This window comes from Corvus moneduloides, chromosome 4 (genome assembly GCF_009650955.1).
Source record: "Corvus moneduloides isolate bCorMon1 chromosome 4, bCorMon1.pri, whole genome shotgun sequence".
In the NCBI taxonomy this organism is placed as follows: Eukaryota; Metazoa; Chordata; class Aves; order Passeriformes; family Corvidae; genus Corvus; species Corvus moneduloides.
In genome coordinates, this window is record NC_045479.1 from 12,311,780 (window position 1) to 12,339,653 (window position 27,874).

At 42.7% G+C, this 27,874-nt stretch overlaps 1 protein-coding gene across 2 annotated transcripts; it reads left to right on the forward strand.

The window, feature by feature from the left end:
- The first annotated feature begins 260 nt into the window (after window positions 1-260).
- On the forward strand, window positions 261-27,226 carry SULT4A1 (sulfotransferase family 4A member 1). Of its 2 annotated transcripts, XR_004239775.1 has the most exons (8): window positions 261-519; window positions 16,798-16,928; window positions 18,324-18,404; window positions 18,509-18,635; window positions 20,659-20,753; window positions 22,155-22,293; window positions 23,864-23,993; window positions 25,582-27,226. XR_004239775.1 is itself a non-coding variant. In XM_032107176.1 (7 exons), the coding sequence occupies exons 1-7, from the start codon at window positions 351-353 to the stop codon at window positions 25,692-25,694; spliced, it is 855 nt and encodes a 284-aa protein (XP_031963067.1). In that variant the 5' UTR covers window positions 261-350; the 3' UTR covers window positions 25,695-27,226. The 2 variants fall into 2 exon arrangements, 1 of the variants encoding a protein (XP_031963067.1); XM_032107176.1 differs by lacking the exon at window positions 23,864-23,993.
- The last annotated feature ends 648 nt before the right edge of the window (window positions 27,227-27,874 follow it).

The window sequence follows — 27,874 nt, forward strand, 5'->3', positions numbered from 1 at the left end:
CTGCATCCCTGCATCCATCCCTGCATCCATCCTGCATCCATCCATCTCTGCATCCATCCATCCGTGCATCCATCCCTCCCTGCATCCCTGCATCCATCCCTGCATCCCTCCCCTCCCTGCCGGCCCGGCCGCGGCTGCGGCTGCCCCGCAATGACATCACCGTGCGCGGAACCCCCGCCCGCCGTGCGCGGGGCTGTGCCGGGGGCCGGGGCTGCCGCGCCCGCCGCTCGCCCGCCCCTTCCCTCCCCTTCCCTTCCTCCCTCCCCACCTCCATCCCTCCCTCCCTCCCCGCCGCCGGAGCGCCCGCGGCCCGCGCACCTCGGCCTCCCCCGCGGCCCGCAGGGAAGAGGATGGCGGAGAGCGAGGCCGAGACCCCCAGCACGCCCTGCGAGTTCGAGAGCAAGTACTTCGAGTACAATGGGGTGCGGCTGCCGCCCTTCTGCCGCGGGAAGATGGAGGAGATCGCCAATTTCCCGGTGAGGGACAGCGACGTCTGGATCGTCACCTATCCCAAATCAGGTAGGCGGGCGGCGGGCCGGGGCTGCCGCGGGTGGTGGGGCGGCTCCTCCTCCTCCTTCTCCTCGTCCTCCTCCTCTCCCGGCTCGCAGGGCAGCCGGGGCCAGGAGCGGGGGCTGGAGGTGCCCCGGCGGCCCCCGCGGGATGTGGGGGCGAGGCCTGAGCCTGTTCGGCACCGCGGGTGTGCCCGGGGATGGTGCCCTGTGTCCGGGGATGGTGCCCTGTGTCCAAGGATGGTGCCCTGTGTCCGGGGATGGTGCCCTGTGTCTGGGGATGGTACTCTGGGTCCGGGGATGGTGCCCTGTGTCCGGGGATGGTGCCATGGGGCCGGGGATGGTGCCCTGTGTCCGGGGATGGTGCCATGGGGCCGGGGATGCTGCTCTGGGCCCGGCAGCCCCCGCAGCTCTGCAGAGTTAAGAGCCTGTCCCGGGCACGGAGGGGCTTCGGAGGCCCTGTGGGGGACCCATGGAGGGTGGGTAAACGCCAGCGCCCAGCGCTGCCCCGGTGAGCCCGCCTGGGTGGTCCCGAAGCGCTGGAGGATGACGATGCTGCTCCGAGCAGGAGAAATCTCGCTCAGCAAAGATGTCGAACGGGGAAGGTCTGTGCCTTAAATGCGAATGTCTGCTGTGGTGCACAGGTTCGGTGTCTGCTCCACGGCGTTCCCTCTGTGCTGCACTCCCGAGGCGGCTGCCCAGATCGTTCTGGGAGAACATGTGCTCCAAGTGCATTCTTGCTGCACTGTCTGATACACCAGAAAGGCCTCCTGTTTACAGTACAAGTGCATGTTGTGTCCACTAAATGCATCCTTTGGTTGCTGTATACTGTTTGGGTGTCTGCTTGTAATGCCATATTTCCTGATTTTTTATCCTCTCCATTTCCAAGCAAAAATAATTAAAGAGAATTATCATGGATGTAGTGCTGCCTGCAAAGAGACAGACAGTACGGGTGCTTTGTACCCCACCTGATAAAATCAGATAAAGTCTTTTGTAAGTGCATTCTTGAGTGACTTTTTTCCTGACAATAAGATGATCTCTTTCTAGGAAATCCAAAGTCCGTTGGAGATAACAGATGTCAGCTCTGTAAATGCCCTTGTAAAACAATGTTTCAGTATTGTGGGCTTCTGACTTTCTTCATTGTTTGTTGTCTGAATGGCTAATGCTCTTCAACTTCTTGGTGTGCTGCTTCAAGCATGCACATTTCTACAGTGTAGCATCTATTGTGTTTTTATAATTTCTCAAGCAGTTTCAAGCATTTGTCTTTACATTTTTTTATATATTTTATTACTTACTGTGCTCTTAAAGACTGGCAAGGGCTTGATAGATAACACAATAGATAAGGGAAAGTATGTAGATGGATGGCCCCCAAAATACTAGGATTACGAGTAGACAGCTACATTTTAATAGTCCTTTTAGACTGTCTTTTTCAAGATTTATAGCATGCAGTACCAATATTATTAAATTCTTTGTCGTTTAAGATTCCTGTTTTGAGAATCTGTGGCTACAATGTTCCTGTGTTAGAATTGCACCCCAATTTCCTAGTGGCATCTTGTTAAACATCCTCAGCCAATCTCAGCCAGCCACAGTATCATTAATAGCTGGCAGTAGCTTAGTTTTGATGGCTAGACAGGTGGCTGCGGAAAGCCAGCTTGCATAATCATATTTAATTTGCTGTTTTGTGCATATAGCAACATAATATTGGATCTTTTGGGGCCCCAGTGACAGGGAACTGCCCGCTTACAAAACATGCTACAAGAGGATTTACTGATGGTCACTGGGAGAAGGAAAAGATGGGTGAGAACTGGGGCACCAAAACTGAAGGTGCAGTATTGACAAGCTACAGGAGCAGCCTTGAGATCAAAATAGGATTTCATTTGCCAGGAAAGAGAATGCTTGGGTGGTGAGTAATCTGATGTCCTTGTTGAGGGAATAGGCTCTAGACAATAATAACATCTTTGGGCTCCACCTTTTTGTAGCCCAAAGTCTACCAATACCCTTGGATGCTTCTTTTTTCAGCTGCTGCTCTGTGGCTTACAGCTTATTTAGGGCTTCAGAGGGTCTGGTGGCTAGGGACAGCAGAAATTTGGCTTCCCTAGGATGGTTCCCACTGACTTAGCCAGGGTCATGCAGAAAGTCTACAGCAAAGCCAGGAATTAAATCCAGAACCCCTTTACCCTAACTAAAACTTCATCTTTCTGCCTCTCAATAGTGTTGACACAGATTTTTCTCTTTACTGGATCTAATCAGAATTTTCATGGTGTTGCTGAAATGAAATAAATGTAGGTTCACAAAACAGATTTCATGCACAAAATGTAATTATTTGGGGTGAAATGCTTTGGCTTATTCTGGTAATATTTACAGGTAGAACATGGCTGGGACCACTTATCTAGTTTCTGTGAATAAATGCTGTTTGAACAATACTTCAAGAAAGAAAAACATACCAATGTCGAATAGGTCCAATGGAAAACTTTGTTCCTGTTCCTAAAGAAATCAGCTTTGTTCAGTGTAGCAGCAGCTCTCCATCTGCTCAAACTGTGGAAAATACCCAAAAGAGTCTGTGTGCTGGATGTGTGAGAGGCCAGAGCCTGTGGCTATGAGCAGAAGGCTCCAGCAGTAGCTGTTGACCATATGGTGGCTTATCTGGCAAAGACAATCCACAAGTGGCTTATAGGGCCAGGACTGCTTCAGCTGTCCCAGGGACTGGTGAAGTGGTCTGGAAGCCATTTGGAAGACACTGTACACTGCAGGAATACACAATGCAGCTCCAAACAGGTGAAATGCAGGTGGTGCTTGGAAATAGTTACAGTTATTGGTAAATTGGGAGTGACCCAGGAAGAAGCTGTTCCAATAATGATAGAAAATCAAATGTACCAGTGGCCTTACTGGGAGTAATGTAATAAGCCTAATGGAAAGTGACTCTGCTTTAATGTGATTTCCACTGATGGATGGCTGAATAATGATATCCCTTATATCTTTAATTATTCTTAACACCTGTGCCCAATCAATGATAACAGCTTTTGGGAGCTTCTGGACTATGAGAAACTTACGCCTAAAACCCAGAGACTCACTTAGATACATGAATGTGTCTATGTTTTTACATCCAGTGCTACTGTAATTATAGAAAACCTTTCTTGCCGTGATGCATAATTTAAAATCAGGTGTGCTACTGCTCTTGAAGAAGTAAAGTCAAAAGTTCCAGCTTTCACATAACTCTGTAGTGTAGAGTGGGCAGGCTGAGTGGGACGTACAGATTTGCAGGAGGAAACGTAAACCAGAATGCCGTGGAGCTCACACCACAAATAAGATACAGATGCACAGATTATAGGCAGCACTGTCTCTGTCACAACTTGCATTGCAGCCTCTCATCCTGTGGACTTTCTGTACCTTACTTGAAAATTAAAAATCTCATCTATGAACTTAAGCTACAAAATTAATAGAGAAGCAAATTTTTTCATGGTATTCCCCCAGTCACCGTGCTAAGAGCTAGATTAGCTGTTTGCTAACATCAGTGATTTTGGTGGAATTAAATTGGTCCCTGAAGTGTAGTGTTTAGTTCAGGTTCACTCAGTGTTTTATTGTGTCTTACGGTGTCATCCTGACTGAATGTGATCTGTCCATGTGCTTACTCAGAAGAGGTGCACAGCAGCTCCCTTAATACCATCTTGTGTGTGTTCTAAATGAATGTGTACTTTGCATTCTTGGGTCAAAGCCCACAAGTTCATGCCTTTTGCAAAACTGGTAATTTGAGAAACTGTGCTATTTACATTAATAATGAAGCTCTCTCTCCCATGGTGATTATTTTGCCAAATAATTTTTTGCAGTTCTGTGTTGAAAAATGTCAATTGTTGAGCAAATATCAGCTTCAAGTCCAGCCACTTCATGAGAACTTGCATTTGGTGCCAGACAAAGGTTCAAAAGAGCAAGTGTTGCCTATGGCCTTACCTGTCTGGAGGTGGTTTTTAATAGATTCTCAATTTCTCTTGTAGCACTGGATTTTTGTAACTACCATTTGGCTGTTAGGCAATATGTTGGCTCTAGACCTTTGCCTTAATGAAGTGCCAGCAGTGAGTATGTGGGTCAGTCCAAGGACAGCTTTCATGTGTGTATATTTACTCTCCTCTTTGGAATTCTTTCACACTCACCTCTGGTGTTATGTGAAATGAACCAGGGTGAGTCAGTTTGGGTTGTCCATTTCATTATTTGTTTGAGAGGTTCCGTGTGTGCAGGTCATGGCATTGCATATACTGGGGGTTCTCTGTTCTCCTCCTGTTCTGTGTGCCTCTCCCACTGCGTGCACACCTCATTTATCCTCCTATTTCTACCACTCCTGAATCCAGCACTATCTCTTGCTGGGACACCAGTCCTGGCCGATGGAGGAGCTCTGTCCTTCCTGTCTCTTACAATCTCTCTGCATTCTTCCATGGCCCATTTCCCTCATCCCATGATCCCTGTTATGTTCTTCCCATGCAGGGTCTCTGTGTGCCCTGGGGTTTTCTTCTGTGTGAGGAAGGAGCTGTTTGATGCATTGGCCATTACAGCTATGACAGGGACAGCTGTTAAACTGTGAATGAGAAACAGAGGGTACAATATAAACAGCAGTTTTCATGTTTGCCTGACTGCCCAGTTAAAGTAATAGACTTCAGCTCATCGACATCTAAAATATTCTTGGCACTCCAAAGTTACTACACTTAAGGCAAAGAGAGGCTTGAACCTTGATGTAGGCATACATACTTTTTTCTTTGGTTGAAGTATGAAGTTGGTTTAAGGATTTCTTATCCCTGGCTTCTTGTTTCTTCCCCTTCCAATCAGCCTTGGCTGTCTGTGGGACTGCGTTATAAAATCAGGTTGGCAAAATCTTGAGTAAAGAAATGAATTATAAAGAAAATGTACCAAGTGAGTATGCCAAAATCTCGCTCTGTTTATCTTGTGCAATCCTGCCTTTCCTGTTTTCCACGGACTATAAAAATCTCTTGGCAGTGGGGTGATATTTACAGGTGAGATTGGTATTACTGTACTTCCCAGTAACAGTCTTATTATTCAATATCCAGAGTATTATTGCTTGACTGAGTTCAGGTGGCTGCAGGTACCCAGACGTGCACAGGTCGAACACTGCTGACAGTCAGTCCTGATTTGCACAGTCATAACTGAGAGGAGAATCAGGCTGAAAGGATGTTCCTGAGCTGTGGGAGATTCGGCTGGGAGCTGTCAGAGGGACGTGTGGCAGCTGCGGTGAATTGCAGAGGTTTCCCTGCTAATGGCAGGTCTGAGTGGACTTTGTGGCAAAGGCTCCTCAGGGGACACAAGCATCCATGTGTGTTAAATTAGTTGACTTGCCTCAATTTCCAGTGTTCTCCTATGGAACTTCTCCCAGCAGTTTTTTTGCTATTATTTTATAACCACAGCTTTGCAGTTGCAAAAGAGCCAGATTCTGCTATGCTGGATTTATAGTGCTATAACCTCTGTCGAATTTTGTTACCTTGGGCTTAAACCATCTTCATTGAAAGAATTAATGCAAATATTACTGGCCCAGAGGCATGCCTCGAGAAATCATGAGGCTGGCTTAAAAATCAAGGCATTTTTACACAGAATACATTTGGGATTCTTTTCTTTTCACCTCTGGTTTTTGAAGCAATGTTATGCCCTGTGACACCAAATGATGGGAAACCTCTGTCAGTGTCATGAATCTGGATGAATGAGTTGATACCTTTAAAATCAGAATGTAGCTTGTAACTTTTTCTCTTTGACAGTAACATCACAGTTATTTGGTCTCTTTAAGCAATGTATGAAGCTCAGATATTGTTCTGTTTTAATGGCAGATGAATGTGCATCAATTCCCATACCAGCTGGCCAGAATGAATGGAATTCTTACTCAAACAGGAAGGGAACAGCAAACTGCATTGTGTGATAGAGATAAGCTTTGTGAGCTGTCTCTTTCGGGACTGATGGACAGGGTCTATATTTGAATCTGATTTCATGCTTTTGATGACTGAATCATGTTCCTTCCACCACTGAGAAGAGTAAATACTCCATGGCTTAAATTCACCCCATTGAGGACCATTCAGGTGCAGAAAGTAACTTCTGCAGATTAATATTTCTGGGGGTTAGAGCCACTGGGTTCCTGTGCTTTGAAAGTCCTTCTGAAATGGGTGTATCTTTTTATTTATATAAAGCTCAAAGTACCTTCAGGTATTGACTCAATCTTAAATGCTGCTAGGCAAAGAAATTATAAATAAAATTATCAAAGCTTAAGTAATTGAAGACAATGTTAAGTTTGCCAATGATACATTTGACTTGATTTCAATGTGAGTAGAATTAAATAGGTCTTTGTGTGCCTCAAACTTGAAATAAAAGCGGAGAAAAAAATCTGCAGTTAAGGGAAACTCCTTTTATTATCCATATAGCAGTGTTTCTCTCACGACCCTTTTATCAAACCAGTGAAGAGATGTTACTAGAGGCAGAACAAACAGTTCAGAAGAGGAAGAATTCTCCAGTTATCGAATAGGTTTTCCTGGGTCTTTTGCAAATGTAGCATAATAGCTTCCCTGCTGTGAAGTAATGCAAAACTCAACTTGCTTTTTTTTTTTTTTTTTGTAAACAGGCATCGGAAAAAAATAAGCAAAAAGGCTTTACCCAGGTTAAAAAGTGTATTCTGAATATGTGAAATCATTATTGACTGTATTAAATGATAGTGACCTCAAAGACTAAACAATTAGAAAATGATGTAGATCAGCCAAACACACCAGCCAGTTGTTCTCATTTCATGTTAATTGTTCATTTGTCACAGTGAAGTTATTAAAGAAAGGAAGCAAAATGCTTCATTTTTTATTCGTATTATGCAGTCTTATTAAATGAAGACTTTTCTCTTGTTCAGTACATTAGGGACTCATACGCCCTGTGTTGAGGGGAAGGAACTACCCCCTGTATTGTCCCAAAAAGGCTGCAAGTGATGCAAGCTTATGTACCCTGGGCATGCAGTGTGACTTTGTGGCTGCAGATTGTGTGACATGGAATAAGCCATATAACCTTTTTGTCTATGTTTTCCACTAGATGCATTTCTTCTCTACCAGAATTTTTCATATATCATGAAGAGCAGTTCCCATGGACAAGCATATGTCACCTACCATATATATTTTTGTAGAGAAACTAGAAAATTGCAGGTCTGAAATTGAATTAAGCATTTCCTCTTGTCCTTTTTCTTGAGCCGTGGCAGAAGAGCCCGATCCCCCCGGCTGCCCCCTCCTGTCAGGGAGTTGTGCAGAGCCAGAAGGTCCCCCCTGAGCCTCCTTTGCTCCAGGCTGAGCCCCTTTCCCAGCTCCCTCAGCCCCTCCTGCTGCTCCAGCCCCTTCCCCAGGCTCAGTTCCCTTCTCTGGACACGCTCCAGCCCCTCAATGTCTTTCTTGTCCTGAGGGGCCCAGAGCTGCCCCAGGATCTGAGGTGTGGCCCCAGCAGTGCCCAGCACAGGGGACAGTCACTGCCCCGGCCCTGCTGCCACCCCATGGCTGGCACAGCCCACCTGTTGATGCAAGGCAATCAGAAACACAGATTAACCACGCAGTTACAAGCCCGTTTACTGCTGGTCAGGGTTGCCAAAGTAGCACAGAACAGCCATAGGCATTGCTGAAGCTGGATTGCTCTCTACATGAAGAGCTGAAGTGCACATTAGTAATGATGGATGTCAGTGCTTCTATGGGATCACCTGTGCTTTCTGTCAGAAAAAGTGTGTTCTCTTCATTTTGCTGCAATACTGTAACCTGTTGCCTGATATCAAGGGGAAAAACCCTTATGACAGTATTAAAATGGTAAGATAACGAGCAGGTCTTTATTGGAAGCTTCCAGGTGCCCCCATGGTAATGGGCACACCCAACATCAGATTTCCACAATTTTTATAAGTTTCACAAATGGTCATATCTAGCAAATATTGTCCAGTTAGAAGAGCAGCTAGTTCAGTAATTTTCCCCCAGGTTCTGCCCTGAGTTGGTGCAGGGGCTTCTTTGCCCCATTTCTTGTTGTGTCTTCTCAGATTCTGGTTGGAAAACAAAATATCCTTGTAGGTTCTCTTCTTGAAAACAAGACTAAACAGTATTTCAGGAATGTGATAGAAGATTAGCTTATTCTAAAATCTAAGAGAAAGGGTGGGAAAAATACCAGGAGGTATACAACCATGTATTAACAGTCCACAAAGCTAGAAATATATAAAAAAATGTATAAAAAGCTAAAATCTTTGGGCATCAAACCCATGGTGATATCGATTGGCTGATCCCCTTTTATACTCCCAATCAGATCTCATTCCATTTCTGATTCTGAAGAGCAGCAATGGAATTGGCTGTAGCTGGCTTAAAGCAGCAGCCCAGCAGACGGGGAATGACTGCGTGCTAAATGAGGGGGGACATAGGTACCTTGAGAAGAATGGTTTTTGCTTAGTGCAGCTATAATTTAAGTGGGATTCTGTGTGGGGTGAAATGCTTTACTCCCTGACCTTAGACAAGCAGTAGCTGACTGGACAGGTTGTGTAGAGGGCAAACAGTGTTTCTGGAAATTTGGAAACAAATGTGCTGCCTTTTTTATTTGTTGTATAACCTGTACCTGCAGCTGTTTCATTTTATATTATTGGTATGCTGCACTCTTGAAATTTGACCACCTAATACGTGCAAATGCACATTAATGTGTAGGCAGGTTTTGCCTAACAATTTTCCTGGAAGGGGTTGAAACTGAGGCAGAGAATTGCATTTTGAGTAGTGACAGACATCTTCTGGCATTATTATATGGGGAGAGGAGTATGTTCATGGCAAAGGGTATGAGATGTACCTCAACACAAGTGTCTAATAGATGTTCCCTGTTGTTTCCTGATTTCTGATCCTATCTCAGTCAGCAGAGCTTGATGTGAAGCTCTGCATTTATCCACAGACCATTTTATGACTGTAGAGCAGAGCACAGAGTGATAGAGTTGTCCTAGAAATCAGTGATGCTAAGGGTAACTATGAAGTTCCCTTCAATGTAATGAAGTCCTTGAGCACGACTGCAAAACCCAATGGCTTGTCATTACAGCAAAGTTCTTTGCTGCATTGTTGTCCTTGGTACAGTGTGTGAAAATGAAGGGAAATTAGAAACAGTGGGAAGACTTTCAGCTGGAGATTGTGAGCTCCTGCTGGGGTAACGTGTTATGTAATTTAGGGATGCTTTTTTCTATGGGCTCTAAAAAATGGGAGAATGGGACTGCCAGAGGATGCAGGAGGGCAGGATACAATTGAGGTAAGACTGGCTTAAGGGCGTCTTTTCTATGCTCCAGAGTGGAGGTGAGATTTGAAACTTTGCTGATGCGCTTTTGCCCATCACTGTGGGGAGGTACCGCTGCTGGTTTACACGGGGACAGTTTGCCAGGAAATTTTGAGATGCTTGAGACAAAACCTGCCCTGTAGCATGTATTAGCCAGTAAGAGATCTCTTCCCCTGCGAGTTCCTGTCCTGCTGGCCAAGCCTTTGTTACGGCTGCACAACCCGGCGCATTGCTCTGTTGTCGTGAAAGCCGCGGTGCCTGAGCTGGGTTATGAGGGTGTCCTCTTTTAAAGGTGCCTGTGCTAGTGCAGGACTGTTGGTGTCCTTAGCCTGCTGTTTGTCATTCCTGGTAGAAAAACAACCTGCAGAGTATTTTGGGTGGATGCATTCTGGTTTGTCCCAGGCAAAGTTTGCTACATGAGTTGATGCCAAAAGTAGAAACTCCTTCTGCTAATTTGGCCAATCTAATTTTAAGTGGATTGGAGTAGTCTGTGTGATGTTACTCCATTAGTGATGACACCTGGTGCAGAAACTATGAGCATCCACAGATGTGGACAGCCCAGCTAAAGCTTCAAGAGAAGAGTAAAATACTTTTCCCTTTGAATATCTGATACCAAGAGAGGTCTGTAACCAACCAGTAGCAGCTGTCTGTGACAGACCTGTGACAAAATCCAGGACACCTGGATATGAGGAAATCATGGATGTCAGGACAAGCTTGAAGACACAAATCATAACTCTTCAACCAGAAGGCATATGAAGGCAAACTTGTGGCCTATTGTTTTTAACAGGAGATCTGTGGACCTGACTCAGTTCTTAGAGCTGTTAGGATGCTTCTTACCCGGCCCTTGCTGCAGAGCATGTGAGGATGCTGTGGATTATTAACAAGGATAGAAAAGAAAGACTTTTTTCCCCAGCTGTCCTCAGCAAGAGACCTCTGCCAGCTGGTACAGGCTGGGGTAGCCATGGCTTTTATGGAGGGTATGTGACTTGAGCTATTCTTGTGGGTTTATAAAGTCTAAAGTAGGAAACATAGAAAATCTGGTTATCTGCTTCACCAGGGCTACACTAGCTAACTAGTACACTAGGCAGAAGCTCTGGCAGGCTCTCATCCCTGCTGTTTCCTTGCTTGCACATTCCCTGACATCTCTGTGCTCTTCCAGTGTGCTCCCAGCATGGTGTGGGAGACAGCTGGAGCCAGCGCTGATCCCAGGAAGAGACAGATGAATCTCTCTTCTTTGGGGAATCATTCCCTGTGGGTTTGGGTTTGGCTGTGCCACAAATCTCCCAGAGAACGGGACCTGGTGTGTTTTATTTTCTAGTGTTGCTCCAGTTTTAGGATCCAAAGGAGGTGTTTGTCTCCAGGCTGGTGTTTGGTGTGGACAATAGTGGTCACCTGCCTCGCTCTGCGGGAGTGGGGCTGCCCCAGCTGTCAGTGCCAGGTCTCAGACGCTCTGTGGTGGATGTGCACTTCCCATCCTGCCCTTTATTGAGTACTTAGTGTGCTAATGTAAGGGAGAATCACGACTCAGGCCGCTTTTTAAAAAAATAGTACTAATGCATTAGCCAAAAATAGCCCTGCTTTGTAACCAGTTCATTAAAGCAGTGCTTTAGGATACTGTATTGGACATAATGGCAATAATTCTGTGGATAATACATGTGTGTAAACAGTTCAGTGGCAGCATTTTTACCAAACAGAAGGTAGGTTTTCCTCCTAAATAGAATAGGGTTTTCACAGTGTGCTGTTTATAGCCTCTGGCAAAACAAAACACAACTCAGAATTAATGGACCCATGTCTCCAGAATTTAGCCTGTTGGTTTTGGTTTAAAAGCTGGTAGCTGCAAGCAGAAGAATAAATGGATTAGGAAGTCTAAAAATCTAAGACTGTGCTTACTGAATGTTGCTGGAAATTGTGTATTTAACACTTACTTTTAATCTAGTCTTACTTAAGTTGTCGCCTTTTACTTTCAGTAGGTCTGGATTCAGGTTCCTTGTGTACCACAGACTCCCATGACAGATCACTATTGACTGTGGGGCGTTTAGTCTTACAGGATGAGTATTCAGTCCTTTCTGAAAATTGGGCCCTCTAAAAAATATTTAATTGGTCAGTCAAGAAAAATAGTGTGACAATATAGCATCACAATTTTAGTCTTTATTCTGAATCCCCAGTCTCATTTAGGAAAACAGAAGAATTGGAAAATATGGCACCAAGGTATATACATTACTTTTATTTTTGAAACCCTAGCTGTTAATGAAAACCTCTATTCTGAAGCCAGGTGGAATTCGAACATGTAGGAGAACTTTAACATACAGACCTCAAGAGGAGATACTTTAATGTTTTGGAAATGGTTTTTTCTTCTAATGGAAAAATCTAATTTTCCCTCCAGTATTGTAGGGTGAAGATGAATCTGTCATACTGTCCTGCAGATTTACACTGGAATTAGCCAAGGGGGAATGAGCTTGCAGGCAATTAGAGCAACAGTGTGAGGCTCTGCTGTACAGCACTTGCAGGCCAGCCTGGCAGCTTTAGCAGCCCTCATTTTTAATGGGCACTTGTATCTACCAATGCTATAAAAAAGTTATGAGTCATAATGGATCTGTTGCATTGGGTTAGCCAAAATTTGGTCAAGCATTGGCAGATAAAATAAAGTACAGCTAACTAGGATTGCTAGATTACTAGCATTAGTATTTCTTTATTTTAATTTTCCATGTGGTTTCCAAACAAGGGCCGAATAAACGGAATATACCAAAGGCCTTTGGGCTGCAGGTTTGTCCCATCTTAGCTGATAAGAAAGGAGACACTGAAAGAAACTACCTTAGAAACCACATAGAGAAGTGAAATTCCACTGAGAATCTTATGGTTTTATATTTGCTACTTCACTTCGAACACATCTGTGATATCCAGTGACTTCACAGGAGTGCCAGTGGCCAGGAAGTGTTGAGAGAAGCCAGAGAGCATCTGCACTACAGAATATTTCTCCCTCCCACAGTGACTAAATTTGGCATGGGAAGACATCTAATGCGCAGAAGCCAGAAGGAGTAGCCGCGGTGTTTCCAAGTCGTGTCTGTCTCACTGCTGCAGCAGCTCCTGAAGAGCAGAGGCAGAGTGGCCCTGGACTGACTTTGCTCTTGCTGCTGAGGCATTGGCCACGGCAATGGCACAAAGGAAGAGTTCCCAGTCTCAGGGAGTGCTGGGGTGTGATGGGATTTTTAATGAGTCCTGGTTTCTGTGCGCCATTAGGTTGCACAGGAAAGCACAGCACATCCCCACCAGCACACTCTCCCGCTGCCGAGACTGGGCTGCTTTCCTACATGCTGTTATGGAATGACAGCAGGCTAGAAATACAGGTTCACAGATCATTTAAAAAGGTCTCCTAAAAACCTGCCGATTCTGGAAGGCAGTATCTTCTCACAGCTGTTTCCCACCCCCTCTCTTTCCAGATACTGTGTGATAAACTGGAACACTCTGTGTTCTCCTGAGGCGTTTTACTGACAGCAGAGGAGCTTGTCAGGAAGAGGATTGCTCAGGTACATTGCACCAGAGTTCCTCGGATGCTGACTGGCTCCATTTTAGCTGTAATTCGATAAGTGTTCATGAATTCCATGTCTGTTTTGGCAGTATGACCTTGGAGGTAGCAGGGTGAGCAGTCTTCCTCCAGGATGAAATGCTGCAGATGGAAGAAGAAAGGGAGAATTGCAGGGAACTTGTTAATGTGTCATTTGGTGCCTCGTGTCCGAAGGCTAGCAGTTAATCCTGTTTTTCAGTGATTATCCTTTTGTGGTTATCCTTCTGTACCATCCCAAGTGAGGTGTGCATGTACATGTACAGGTGTTCAGCAGCACAAGGAGGAGACAATGAAGATACTGGAGGTGCACAGCATCCATTGCCTCAGCAGGGCCAGAAATCTAGGGAGTACAGAGAGAAGCTCTGCATACTCTTATTATCTTTTTCTATTTAGCTTGCATCACCTTTTTCTTCTGTCCAATAAGTACTATAATTTTCCTTTTACTAAGAAAGTTTCTGTGACATTTAGATCTGGCCGGGTTTTGTGATAGACTGGGATTGCTGGTGTTATTCACACAATCTCCTTTGATAATCAACCTCAGTTTCAGGAATTTACCTTCCATCCATAAAACGATGGTTCTTGCAAATATCCAGAGAGATCACTAAATCAGCTGGGTCAAATGGCAAATTTCTGTATGTTTTACACACAGATGGGGCTGCAGCAGAAGACTCACATCCCATCGTGCTGTGGCATTTTAACAAATTCTCCTAGTCCTAGTCCAGACTTGGGCTTCTCATCATGTGGATAGGTTCAGTAGCCCAGTTTATTTGGTTTTCCAGCCAGCCAGTGTTCCCAGGGTTGAAGATGTTGCCCTAGCAGCCAGGTCTGGAATTTGGGCTGCCTGTTGCTAGGTTAAGTCATCTTTTCTAACCCAAAAGTACATTCAGCTCTGATATCTTTAATTTGACTTGGTTTTAATCCTAGTAGAGATGTGAGGAGGTCATACATATCTAATCATATACATAAAAGCTTTTAGATATTTTTCTTTTGAAAAAAATAAGCCTCTGATGCTTTAATTTGTTCTTTTAAACAGGAAACCATTTAAATGATAATTTTTTTACCTGGAGCTCTTGGAATGTGTGTGTATGGTAAATAATAATTGATTAAGGGCGATGAGTTAAACAAAAATCGCTGTTCCATCAAAAATTAATTCCCTAGTTTCCATTTGTGTTAAGACCCTGAAATTCCAAAGCACAGTAACTTGAGTGCTAATGTGGAAAAAAGTCAGGCTAATAGTCACCCCAAGACATACAGAGAGTGACAAAAGAGAAAGCTAGCACAGAGTTCATGGGTGAGGGAAATTGGGATCAGTGATTCTGCTGCAGGTGTAGGGAGGAGAAGTTCCAGCATATTGGATAGTCCCAGCATTTGTCTTTCAATGTGTCACTGGTTTTGGTGGAAACACATTTAAATGGAGACCTTTGAGCTTCCAAAACCCCCACTTTGGGTGGGATATATGTCATTTCCCACCTCTGCAGTTCTCCATGGATCTGATGGCAATCAAGCCAAGTCTGGTGCATAGCCACAGGTCTGAGCAGAACCAGGTAAGGCCATGGGGGCTGTGCTCCCTGGCCCTCACTTTTCCAGTGGACTTCATGGTGATCTGGTGGGGAACGTGCTGCTCTCCTGGAGTGTCAGGGTGGTTCTGTCTCGACCCTGCAGCCCTTCTATATTCAGAGGCACAATAGAGATGGCAGCTTTTTGCCTAGAGAGCAGCTGAGCAATGAAAAAATAGTTTATTGTGTATCCCCCACAGAGTTATTTCTTTTGCTTTCATAGAACAGGGCTGCTGTAATAGCATTTCTCTTTGCAGGTGGAATTGGAAATACTGAAATAATTTATGGAGAACCAGGGTGTTTCCTGTCAGAATAAATATTTAATGAGAACAAGGGTTGTGGTCATTCAGAGTCACAAGAACTGATATAAAAGTACTATATGAATGTTAATTTTAATGCATAAAATATATGCTCTAAATTAAAAATGCAGAGTGAACAGCCTCAGGGGCAAGTGTGTATTAAGTGTGTGACAGCTGTCTCTGTGGGTGATGAGAATGTAAATGTGTCTTCTTTTTTTTTTCATGGCCCACACCTTTTACATTTACCCACCAGTCAGCAAGGGAACAGAGCAATCTTGAAGTGCTTGCTATCCAAAACAATTCTTGGAGGTGTGTGTTCTTTCACATTGTGTCTGGGCTGTGTTTACTCCAACCATTACTCCAAACTTAACAGTTTCTGTCTCAGATTAAACAATAATCAGATTAATGAAACACTAGGGGGTTTTTTGTGTTGGGACAAAATACAGGATTGGTGCAAAGGTGCCTGTTTGTGTACACAGACCTGTTAGTTAATGTGAATTAACTAGAGACTGTTACAATGACTTGCAACTCACAAATTATTTTCAAGTTCAAATGGTCATGATCTCAGAGTTTGCAGTTCATCTTTCCAAGGACTGGGATGTTGGGACAGGCTTGGCCTTTGTAACCAGTTCTGGAACCATTACTTGTTCCTTTAGACAACACGAGATAGGGAATAAATCCTGGTTTCATTTCCCTTACTGCTCACAACTCTTAAATAATGGGTCTGGATTTTGCAGTTTTTAGGACGTCCCACACCCTTGGGACTTTTCATCTAAACTGTGGGGTCCCTCCCCTGGCTTGCTGGGATCTCTCCCCATTCTGCTCCTCCATCTCACCAAGAGCTTTTCTCTTCATAACCCTCTGTCAAATATCTCTGTATTTGCCTGTTTTGAGAGTTCCCTACCTGCCTGAAGGTAAAGTCACTTTGAAATAGTTTCCCTGTCCAAAGGTCTAATTGAAGTACCTATTAATTTTCCTAAGTGCAGTCATTGGCCATCACATCTAATGGTTGCTTTGTAAATGTCCTCAGAGTGGGGAGAGATAATGCAATTGGGGCCTCTAAAGCCTGTGACTGACTCAGTGTGCATGGGTGTGCTCGGGGCTTTATCCACTCCATAACCTGGATGCATAAACAGACTCTCAAATCATTGCATAACAAGGGCCTTGCCTGCAATTTAGAATAAAGGTCTCTCAGCACAGCCACTAATGCATTTCGAGAACTTGAATGACCTCTGTTCGCGTTGTTTTTTAATTTCTAAAATGGAAATAGTACTGTTTTGCCAAGGTAACATTTATGGGGTAAAACTTTTCGTTAAATGCTTTGCAATTCATGGGTTAAATAATTTGGGGGCAAAGATATTTAAATCGTTATTGAATTTAAAAAATCTCAGGTCTTTTGCATGAAAGATCTGCATGTGTTTAAAACTAAGGGAGCTGACATACTACGTTAAAACAGTAGTTACAGACTTAGCTCACAGCAGACTGCTGAGGACAAAAGTTGCTGTTATTTCTCTGTTTAGGTCTCCCTTCGTATGGTTGTGTTTAGATAAGAGCTGTAATACAATCTGTTCTCTTTCATTGTTTGGTTTCTGCAGGCACAGGCTTGCTGCAGGAAGTGGTATATCTAGTGAGTCAGGGAGCTGATCCAGATGAGATTGGACTAATGAATATAGATGAGCAACTTCCAGTCCTAGAGTACCCTCAGCCCGGTCTGGACATCATCAAGGTACAATTTATTGCAAAGAAAGTCTTCCAGCATTTGGGTATCTTTTTGCTTGTTTCCATGTTTATCACTTCATTTCATCCTGTGTCCCTCTCCTTTTCATCGCCAGACTTGTTCAGAATGTTGCAGTGATTCGGAGTGTTATTGGCTTATTTTAAATTGCTTTTTTTAAGCTTTATTGTATTCTGTTTAGTACATTAAATGTTTCTCCATGTCCTAAATATCCTGGCAGTGGGTTTTCTGAATCAAGGTTCCTGGCCTCTCTTGCTTACGTAAACAGGAGCTGGCCAAATGAGGCAAATGTGCTTTGATTCCTTCCCTGAATTTGTGAAAGAGGAAGTACAAATGTAGATATCCATGGATCTGTGTTCCCACTGCTCCAAATTTACACATCTCAATCTTCAGATCCACAGATCCTGGTTCTCTATAGACTCTGTGGGTGTAGTTTGAGGGGTTTGGAATATCCTGCATGAAATCCCACGCTCTTAAGACTCCCTTGAGGTCCAGCTGCATGGCACATAAGTGTGATCTTGTCTTTGCTGCAACCACTTCTGACAGAGGCACATCTTGGAATTATTAGGCCAACTGTGCAGGGCCATCCTGTCACAGCTGCAGTGCTGCTTGAACTGAGCAAGCTAAGGCTGGCAGGGATAGAATTAAGCTGTGTGTGGTCAATGACAACTGCAGCCTCAGCCTACTTTAGGCTGAGAGTATTTAGAGGTCAGAGATTGCTCATTTTCGTCTGCGATGCCTAATCCAGCAAGACCTCAGTGCTACCCTGATGCAAAAAAGTGGTGGCAATAGTAAGAGGTTTAGTTTGAGATTACACATTCTTACCTATGCCATGTGCTAGGAGCCTGATTCAGTATGGATTTATTCAGTTTTTAATAGCAGACCATGATTTGTGTCGTAAGACAATTTTGTCTCCAATTACAGAAAAAATATTGTTTGAAGGACGTTCACACACTCAGACAAACCTTTGGGCATAATTCTGAGGGTAAAATTTGGAAAAAGGGGGTGGTGTTTTCAGAGCTTCTAATATTTTTTAAGGATTTTTAGTGGAGGCATCACTGCAGATAAAGTTAGTTTGATATTAAAAATCGTTGGCTGTTATATTCTCTTTCTGAGAAGGTCCTACAAATGGAAGTACTTTGAAAACAAAAGGGATAAAAATCCAAAATGATAAAACCCCCAACATATTATCCAACCTTTTGATATTTAAAAACTAGATGTAACTCCCTGACCTGATTTCTACCTGCAAGCTCCTGTTAATTCGGGAAGAGAATTTGTGAATGGAAGTCCCTGTAGTAAAGGGCTTCAAGGGTGATAGTTCAGGACAGCTCAGGATGTGCCTGAAGCAGTGCTCAATAGGAAACGATTCCCTCTGCTTTGTTTTAGGAACTGACGTCCCCTCGCCTCATCAAAAGCCACCTGCCCTATCGGTTTTTGCCTTCGGACCTCCACAACGGCAACTCAAAGGTGAAAATGAGCTCGTGTTTGTTCTAACTCTACTGGCAGCAGTTGTGTGAGTGCTTTGGGATGAGGAAAAAGCTTTCAACAAGATGATTTTCCCCCCATCACAGGTAATATACATGGCTCGCAACCCCAAAGACCTGGTGGTGTCTTATTACCAGTTCCACCGCTCCCTAAGGACCATGAGCTACAGAGGAACGTTTCAGGAGTTCTGCAGAAGGTTTATGAATGACAAGTGTAAGGAGCTGTTCTCTCTGCACACATTTATTTTCATCTCTGCATTCCTTCTGCAAGTACAGAAGTGAACTGGATAAAGGTGCATTTGTTTTGCATATACAGCAAGGAGGTTGCTGCAGATAGTGCTGCGGGGATTTAGATTTGTCCATGCAAACTATGAGCCATGCTTTTTGTAAATATTTGCCTTACAGTATTTGAGCCCATGGGTTCAGCAGTTTTCCACCTGAACCAGAGCAAAACTCCAGTCTGCTCTTCTAAAATTCAGTTTGCAGGCTGCCAGGTACCTTATAAAAAGTGGTGAATACTCCCAGCATCATTTGATTTCAGTTATTCCTCACTGTCAGCTGCTCCTCAAGAGTGTTTCTGGTCCTCAGGTTTGGGGTTGTTTTCCTGGTAATTCCTTTAATATTTAAATTTCAGCCAAAAGCTCAAGGTTCATCCCTTGCACGTTGACACAAAGTTCTCTAGTTTGCATGGAGTGTACCAGGGAGCTCAAGTGAGACCCCGTGAGAAGGCAGCTGCAGGCTGCTGCTGCGTGAAAAATGCAGCTCTGTGAGGAGAATGCAATCACCTGCTTTGCAGGAGCTCACCAGCTGCTCAGCCAGCTGCTCCTTCATGACACACCCACCATGCTCCCACTCAAGCTGCAGTGCCTGGAGTAGCTCCCCTGCACCAGCTGATAGGGAGGGCAAGCCCCGTGTTCTCACATAACTGACTGCCCCTGGGCTTTTTGCCAAGGGATTGCCACACTCTCTAGCTTAGGAAGAGGAAAAAATTCCTACTGCCTTTTATTTCTCTACAAAATCTCCTCTGATACCTTAATGTGACACTAAGAATTCACCAGGTACCTTGAGCTCTGAGAGCAGGATCTCCTCTAGATCCAGAGCAGCAAACCTGGAATTTAGGGGACCTGATACTGAAGGAGCTGTAATACCAAAGGGAAGAAAAAGGTAAAGCCTACCAATGGAGGTTATTTAACAGGCCTTAAAAACCTTTGCTGCTCCTTATCCTGCAAGCTTGAGCAGGATTAATGCTCTCCTCCCATTCCAGCCTACCTTCAGTTTTCCATTTGCATTCCCTGAGAATGGAATGAAGGTTGGGTGCTCTTTTCCATGTAAGTATCCCAAGAGTTATTTGTGTCTTTATCTTGTAGCAGCTACCTGGCTTTATCACAACCTTCCAGAGCCCATATGTTCTGTGGCCGTAATTGTGCAAATGGGATCCTTATAATACAGTAAATTTAGCATTCAGCTGAATGTTTGCACCTCGTGGAAGCAATACAGCAGAATCCTGGTAACTCAAACATGTACAGTGGACAAAGAGATCAGTTTCATAGGAAAATAATTTTTATCAACTGACCAATTTTCAATTTTTTTAAAGGAAAGATTCCATTTTTGCTATTCTCATTCCACAGACCCCTTAAGAAATGGATTCATGAAGGTAACACATCGGTGTTCCAGTTACCAGAATCAAACAATCCTTTTTCAAAGAGAAAAGGTGGCTTCAAAATACCCTAAAAAGCTTTTTTTAAAAAAAATTTCTACAGCTGCTTTGCTGAAAAGATAAAATTTGACAAAAAAATATTGGGAAAAAATTGGAAATCATCTTACCATATTTGTTTAGCTTCTGCCTTGATTATGTGAGTACTTTGTGGGTATTAGTCACTGGTAATAGAGAAATATGCAAAATGCGTTTCTCATGGGGTTGTCTTCTAATATTGGCAACAAAAGAGATTCTTGAGGTTGTAAGTAACAAGTACCAGTGGCTGAACCTCTGGTAGAGACACACAAATTGGCTGAGATCAGTGCAAATGTGGACTTAATCAGAGAAGTGGAAAACAAACAAGTAAAGTTTTGGGGGGAGGGTTAGGTCTTCCATTGCATGGGTCAAAATGAGATACTGTTCTCCTGGGGCTATGAGCTGCTCCAGTTATTTCATTTTTTTTTCCTTTTTTTCCCTTTTTGATAATGGCTTAATAACAGAAATGTTCATTTTCCTCATGCCAATCATAATGTCTTTGTAGTAGGATATGGTTCGTGGTTTGAACACGTGCAAGAGTTTTGGGAACACCACATGGATGCCAATGTACTTTTTCTCAAGTATGAAGATATGCATAAGGTAGGTTAGATGTAGCAAAATGGTGCTTTAATCTCCTTTAGCATCCTAGTTTTTCAAATACATGAAGCACAAAATTACATTTTTGTGTCCGTATTTGGGCTCCCTAATGCCTGATAGCATTTTTAAAGCACTGGCTTTAAAAATTCAGTAGCTTCTATGGACTTTAAGCGCTTTCATATACATAGTAATTTACTGGGGAGTCTGCCTGCATCCATAGGCACTGAACTACTTGCAGAGAAGGCAGCAATGTGAAACTGTTCAGTACTTGCTACACTCAGCCTTGGACATTCATTTAAAAAAAAAGTCTTGCTGTATGTGCTGTTCCAATGAGGAAAAAAAGTATATAATCAATATTTTTTCCTATGCATTTGGCATTTATAATGATTATTTGGTTGCTCTTGCTGCTTTCTGTGAAACAAGTTTGAGAACAATGAGGGTATGATCATGTAGGTGGATATAATTATTGGGTCCTTACTGTATGCTGGCTAATAAATCCACTTTAGTCAGAAATCTGGTGAAAATGGTACGTACTTCTTATTGCAGTAATGCATGTTTGAGAGCTAATGAAAATACTTCGAAATGTTTATTTGTCTGGAAAACTAATGCAAACATAGGGAAAACCCAGCTCCTCTTTCTAAAAAGACAAAATCAGGACAAGACTCAATAAAAATCTGGGTAAATTATAATTCCAGCTTTACTGAGCCTTCTGATGGAGTGGGGTTCTAAAAGAAGGTGTAATACAATCAGAGTTAGTAAAGTTTAGTCGAAATTATTTCAAACCCAGGGTTTTGAATAATTAATGTATTGCTAGCTGTGCTCACCAGCTGGTGGCATCACAGCATCCTTCTGCTTCCTGATAAATATTACTATTTTGTTCTTGCAACTCATACTGAGGAACCTTGGACTTCTGGAGATGTAAATTAATGGTTATTTTCAGAGGCCACCTCACCAGCTCCTTTCCATCCACATGAATGCAGTCCCAGAACCTGACAGCGGAAGAAGGGCTCTCCTAATGGTTTTAGTTGCTTATTTGACTAAGGTGAAAATCAAAGTGATTTTTAAATCCTCTGAAATGCACTGGTATTCCAAAGGGATCAGTTAAGGGTGGGGTGTTCTCTGAAGTGGGTAGCCTCACAGTTACTTTTCAGCTGTTCCCTGTTCCAACATCTGAACATCATGGCCATGTTCTCTGCCAACCTGTCTTACTCTAATTGCTCAGAATGTGTTTCTTTTCAGCAATTTGGAAGGTGGCAAAACTTCGAGGCAGTGGTGTTTCTGCAACTTCTGCACTTGTATTTTTCACGCTCACTGGCATATAGCTTACTTTGAAATATTTAAACTCATGAAAAATGTAATTTTAAACACTGTGAAATAACCTGGGTTTTAAATGCTCTCTTACAGGACCTAGTAACAATGGTTGAGCAGCTGGTGAGGTTCTTAGGAGTTTCTTATGACAAAGCACAGTTGGAATCCATGGTGGAACACTGCCATCAACTCATTGATCAGTGCTGTAATGCAGAGGCTCTTCCTGTTGGCAGGGGTATGTTTAAAACCCACAGCAAAACTCTTCTTGGAGAAGTTGCAAGAAGCAGATTAGTGACCTCTAGGGTGTGTTAGATGTTGGCAAAATATTGCCATGTAAAGGATGGGAGGGAACTGACTGTTGGTGCAATTTGGGGGCTGGGTTCTTTTGAAATCAAGTTAGGTAGAAGTGATAGGAAAGGATGGAAGAATCCAAGATTAACAGTGTAATTTCAGACCACTCTGTCAGAGGGTCTTTGTCTTGCCTCGGTGGATTCAGCTCTTTGTGCTGAGAACTCTGCACTGCTCCTTCTGACCTTTGGCATGCCAAAGCCCATACCATCTCATACAGTTTATCCTGGCCTGAGCCCTTGGGTTGAAATATATCAGATTTTCTAGAATAGCAGATATTTCTAATGTGTAAAATTACAAGGAACCACAGCTTCTCTTATGAGCCTTTTATTTTTGTTACCTACCTCAGCTGTGTAAAATGTCTTTATCTTCCAGATGTTTATTCTGGTGAGATCTTTCTCTAGGAACCTGGAGCTGCCATTTGATCTGTTGATCCATCTGTCCTTTGATAAGAAATCAAGTCCTTTCAGTAGTCTTTGAGAAGTGCAAGAGTGAACTTAGGCTCCCTCAAATTATTTTCTGTGGGCTGTTTTACAGCACTTTTAGAAATGAGAGAACCAGGTCAAGATGATCAGTTCCTATGTTACCCCAACATATGCCTTATCCAAACATAAAATCACTTCATACACTAATTGAATCCAGTTTTATTTGGAACTTTTCCTTGTTTTCCACCCATAGTCCTCTTAGCACTTTATGATACAGCATCATACATGAAGCGCATGTTTATCATGACTGCAAAGTCTCTCAGAGGAATCAGTTTGCCGGTTATTGTCCCTTTTTCAGGGATTATGAGAGGAATACTTTGCTCTTAGATATCTGTGTGTAGCAGCCCTTTCCATACTACCATTTTCAGCCAGCCTTCATGTGATCTGCAAATTATACCAACTGTAATATTTATAATTGTTTTCAAATCTCTGATGAAAATACCAGATATCATGAGACCCTCTTGACTACTAGTTCTGTGTCAGCTAGTTATTTATTCAATTATCCCACATTTGGTTGGGACATCCCAAAGTCCTTGGATAAGGTGCTTGTGTGGGTACAAGGCTTTACAAACAGCGGGGTTGTGTTCTCCTTGGTGGCCCACACGTAGCCTCTTATTTCTACTGGCTACAAATGTGTCAAAAGGAAGCCTTCATGTTGTAATAGAGAAGGAAGGGAGCTACAGCACTTAATGTGATATTTTGTCATTTGTTCGCTGTGTGCTTTTCAGTATAAATATCCTTATTTTGAATTTCTTTTCTTTGCTGTCTTTGGCTTTTACAATATTTTGTTTCTCCAGAATGTAGCTTCATTAGCAGTGCTTTGTTCCTTCTCTGTTCGTTTCTGTGACAAAGAATGGTGGCAATGACATGACAGCTGATTGTAATTTGTTTCAAATATTTTTAATTTGTCATTAGTTACATTTACTTTATTATTTTGCTTTATTTTAGTTCTTCATTTTTTTTTTCTTTTAGCACATTGATCTTTACTCTGAAGATAACCCTGAACTGCTGTGAAAGCAGAACAATGATTAGATATGTTACTTGTATTTGACTCTAATCACATCATAATTTACGCAGTTGCATGATTCAAATCATAAACCAGGTGGGTGACTTTTTGACAAGCTATCAATTCATATGGTAAAAAAGAAAACAATTGTTACAAATAATCCCCTGTGTATGTATGTCATTTGTAAAACTTGTCATTTGTCCATACATGTTGTTAGGGAGACTCAGACATAACAGGCTTTTCTTTACAGAGGAAGAAAACATTTTATTATCATTATTGAATGGGAAATACAGGGTTCTGTGTTTCATGCTGTACTTTTTGCAGTTGTAGTTGCCAGAGCAAAATTTCAGTTAGTATCAGATGTTTATGATTGTAAGCACTTTCTTAATTTATTTTTTAAAAAATACATGAGAAATTTGGTGAAAACAATATATGGGATTTTCAGTGTCAGGTTATTCTGGTCTTTGGATCCTGAGAAGAAACCAGGATACTTTCATACCTTCAGGAGTTACAGAAAAGCCCTGATTTCATAAAATGTCCCTTGCCACACATGCTATACCATCATGTTAATAAGTAATATGTAGATGCTTCAGACAGTTTTGTCTTTGGTCTCAATTATAAAGTTGCTGCATAAAAGCAATGGTAATTGAATTAAATGGGTATTCTTGTGCATCAAATGCATAATTAAGCTCCCTGCATGTAGCTTTGTTCTTGCTGTTATGATTGAACTCCGGTAGCACAGTCCCAATTCTCCTTTCAGTCTGGATTTTGTCTCTATCTCCAGCATAAATGAGAAGATAATTGGGCCTCCCAGTCCAGTTATTCCATGGGGCTTATTTAGCCATAAGTAACCCTGGCTGACTTTGAGTTAAATACATTTTGGGCTGCTTTGAAACAGTTGTTAAGGGGGCTGCTGTTCTTGGCTGGTGGGTTCAGCAGGGTCACCAGCTTATGTTACTGATTGGGTCCCATAGAATGCTTCCTATGAGGAATATGTCCAGTGTCCATATTGCATCCCCCAAAAGCTTCCTATTCCTTGTGTTCAAAATTAAAATGTCAGTGGCACAAGCTGAGTGCATGGCACTTGTTCTCTTTCATAGATAGAAACTTGTATTTAACAAACAAATCTCCCCATGTTGAGAAATGGAAGTTCATCTCTTGGACTTATCTCTAGACACAAAAGAATAGAAATTAGCAATGAAAATATTACACTTCAGTAGTCAGTTTTATACCCCACATTCCATGTACCTTTTGGATAGTTCCCTAACAAGTGGGTGCTGTAGACACCGTACTTTTGGAATGTGTTGTTAGCTCTTGGAATTATTAAACAGCCATAGTTTGCACTGAAAGCAGAAATCCACCTTTAAGTGAACACCCAGCCCAAAATCTGTGTTCATTTCTGATTAAGGCCAGAGTAAAGTCTCATACAAATCTGAATTCTTCCTGTGTAACACTGGGCTGGTGCAGCTGAAGAGGTGTATGGTCCATATTTTAGGCTTTGCAAGGGTTGTTCCAGAGTTTTGGGTGACACAGTGAACACCCTTAGGTCTCATTAAGCTTTCAGTGAAAGCCCAGACTGATCAGAATCTCACAGCTGATACTTGGTGCCCTGTACAACTAGACTGTAGGTATTTGGTGTCCTGTTACATGCACTCTCTGACTTGTGTTCTTTTCTGTGTTTCAGGACGAGTTGGGCTGTGGAAAGACATCTTCACTGTTTCAATGAATGAGAAATTTGATTTAGTTTATAAACAGAAGATGGGAAAATGTGACCTCACATTCGATTTTTATTTATAAAAAATGCATGCATATGATATCCAGATATAGCTAGAAGTGCTTTATGCATTCATTTATTACCTGCTGGACAAACTACTGTAGCTATTATGTGTAATAAGATTTAAAGAAAGAAAAACAATCCAAGTAAACCTTATCAGATGCAATTATCTTTGATCCTGAACAGCTGTTTATCTTCTAGTATTTAAGTCCTTTGTCCCCATGCAAGAACTTCCCAGACAATACTAGAACATTCAGCTGTTATGGAATGTATTATATACGTATAAGGTATGTATCATATATGCAACTAGAATGTACACCTTTTCAGCCCCACATTGATTATTTAATGTGTTTTATAAAATCTTGTCACTAGAACCTAAATAAACATCCGTAAACCAAATAAAAATTTATTTCTGAGGGAAACAAGTAACAGGCCAAAACAGTATGCTAGAATGATCTCAGGGGTTAATCGTCACATTTATTTTTATAGCAGGTATAACCAAGTATAAATACATCCCATTCCAAAATAAGAACTGATCCCAGTGGGGTTCACATTAGGTTCTGCACACCCTTATCTGTGTGATTTGAGTAGGTTCTGTGCACTGACACACTCTGTGAGACAGGGCTTGTTCTGATTTACAGCTGTGATTCTCAGCCTGATCCCAAATCCCACCCATGCCTTTATGGAGACAGCCCCTGATGGAGGCAGTTCAGCTCCATGCCCAGGGTTAGCAAACAGAAGATTCTTAAGCCCTCAGCTCTAGGTCACTCCCTCAAAATGGGGCTTAAAAGCCAGGAATCTGGTGTGGGGACTCTCCTGAGGAATCAGTCTCCAGCCCATATCACTTTGCTGTGTGGATGTTCTTCTCCCTTTAGGGGCAGCCAGAGAAGTTAAGGTGCTGGATCAGCTCCAGTCCCACCAAAAGGTGAGGGCACTTAGCATTGTTTATGGGTTGTTCTCCTGGACTCCACCAGACCTAAGGGCAAGATCTGTGCCAGTGTAAAGCAGGCAAAGGGAACTGCAGCATCTGAGGAAGAGAGTTGATGGATATGCCAGCAGGTGGGAGTATTGCACAAATATCCATGCACATTAAGTTCCAGGAATTGTTAGCCATGACTGATCTGGATTATAATCAGGATTCAAGTTTATTTCTCTTCTCTTTTTTTACTCTCTACACAAACAGCCTGAAGCAGGCTACTATCACTACAGAACTCTCCCAAATTATTTTATTGTTCCATTATGACATCTATGCTTTTTAGGTTCTCAACTGCAGGAGGCCCATTTTTGATAGTCAAATGTTCAGGCTCACCAAAAACTGTGAGGAAGGACTAGTTTTTAGTGTTTCAGTTCTGTTGGAAAACTGTCAGTTCAGCACTGGCAAGTGGTGTAGCATGATGTGGCTTGACAGCACTTTTCCTTGTATATTTGTGAGTGAAAATGCTTTCAGTGAAATTTTATTTCTATTTTTATATTTTTAGTACTGTATGAATATTAAGCACTACACATTATACTTCTGTGCTTGCTTGCTTACTGAATAAAAGACGTGTTCTGTGCATTGTGGCTGCTCATTTTCTAGACCTCCCACTCAGGCCGGGTGGTCTTTGCAGACAAACTACAACAAACTGCAGGAACACGGGAGAAGGAGAATTCCCTCTCGCTACAGAGGAAGACAAAATTTCCCCACAGTTCCTGCAGATTTGAGTCAGAAGAAAATTTCATTAGCACCAAAAATCTACTTAAATAGCTTAATCCCAAAGGTGTACAAGCAATACAACCTTACTGAGTGCCTAACATTTGTGAAGGCACCAGGGAATGCTGCTCTGGTCCCCAGAGCCGCTTTTCTTTGCTGTAGCCGATGCCCAAAAGCCAGCAATGTCCCACAGCCCCATTTCTAACAGCCAGGTCCATCCATATGCCATTGCCTGTGCAGAGGGCAACCAGCTGCCACATTAGCTGCACTGGAATTCTACCTTTGGATCTCTGGTATTGAAAGCATTTGAGTGTTTTTATAAAAATCCAGAGGTAGTAAGCTCCTTTCTCTTTTCGACGACTTGAACTTTCAGGACTCAGCCAAATGTTACCAAGATTCTGCACAAGCACAGACACCCCCTGGCCCAGATTGTCTGTGGAGAGAATGCCTCATTGGTACCAAAGCACTGCAAATTAAGAACAACAAGACCAGAAAACCAAGAGAATTTCTTTT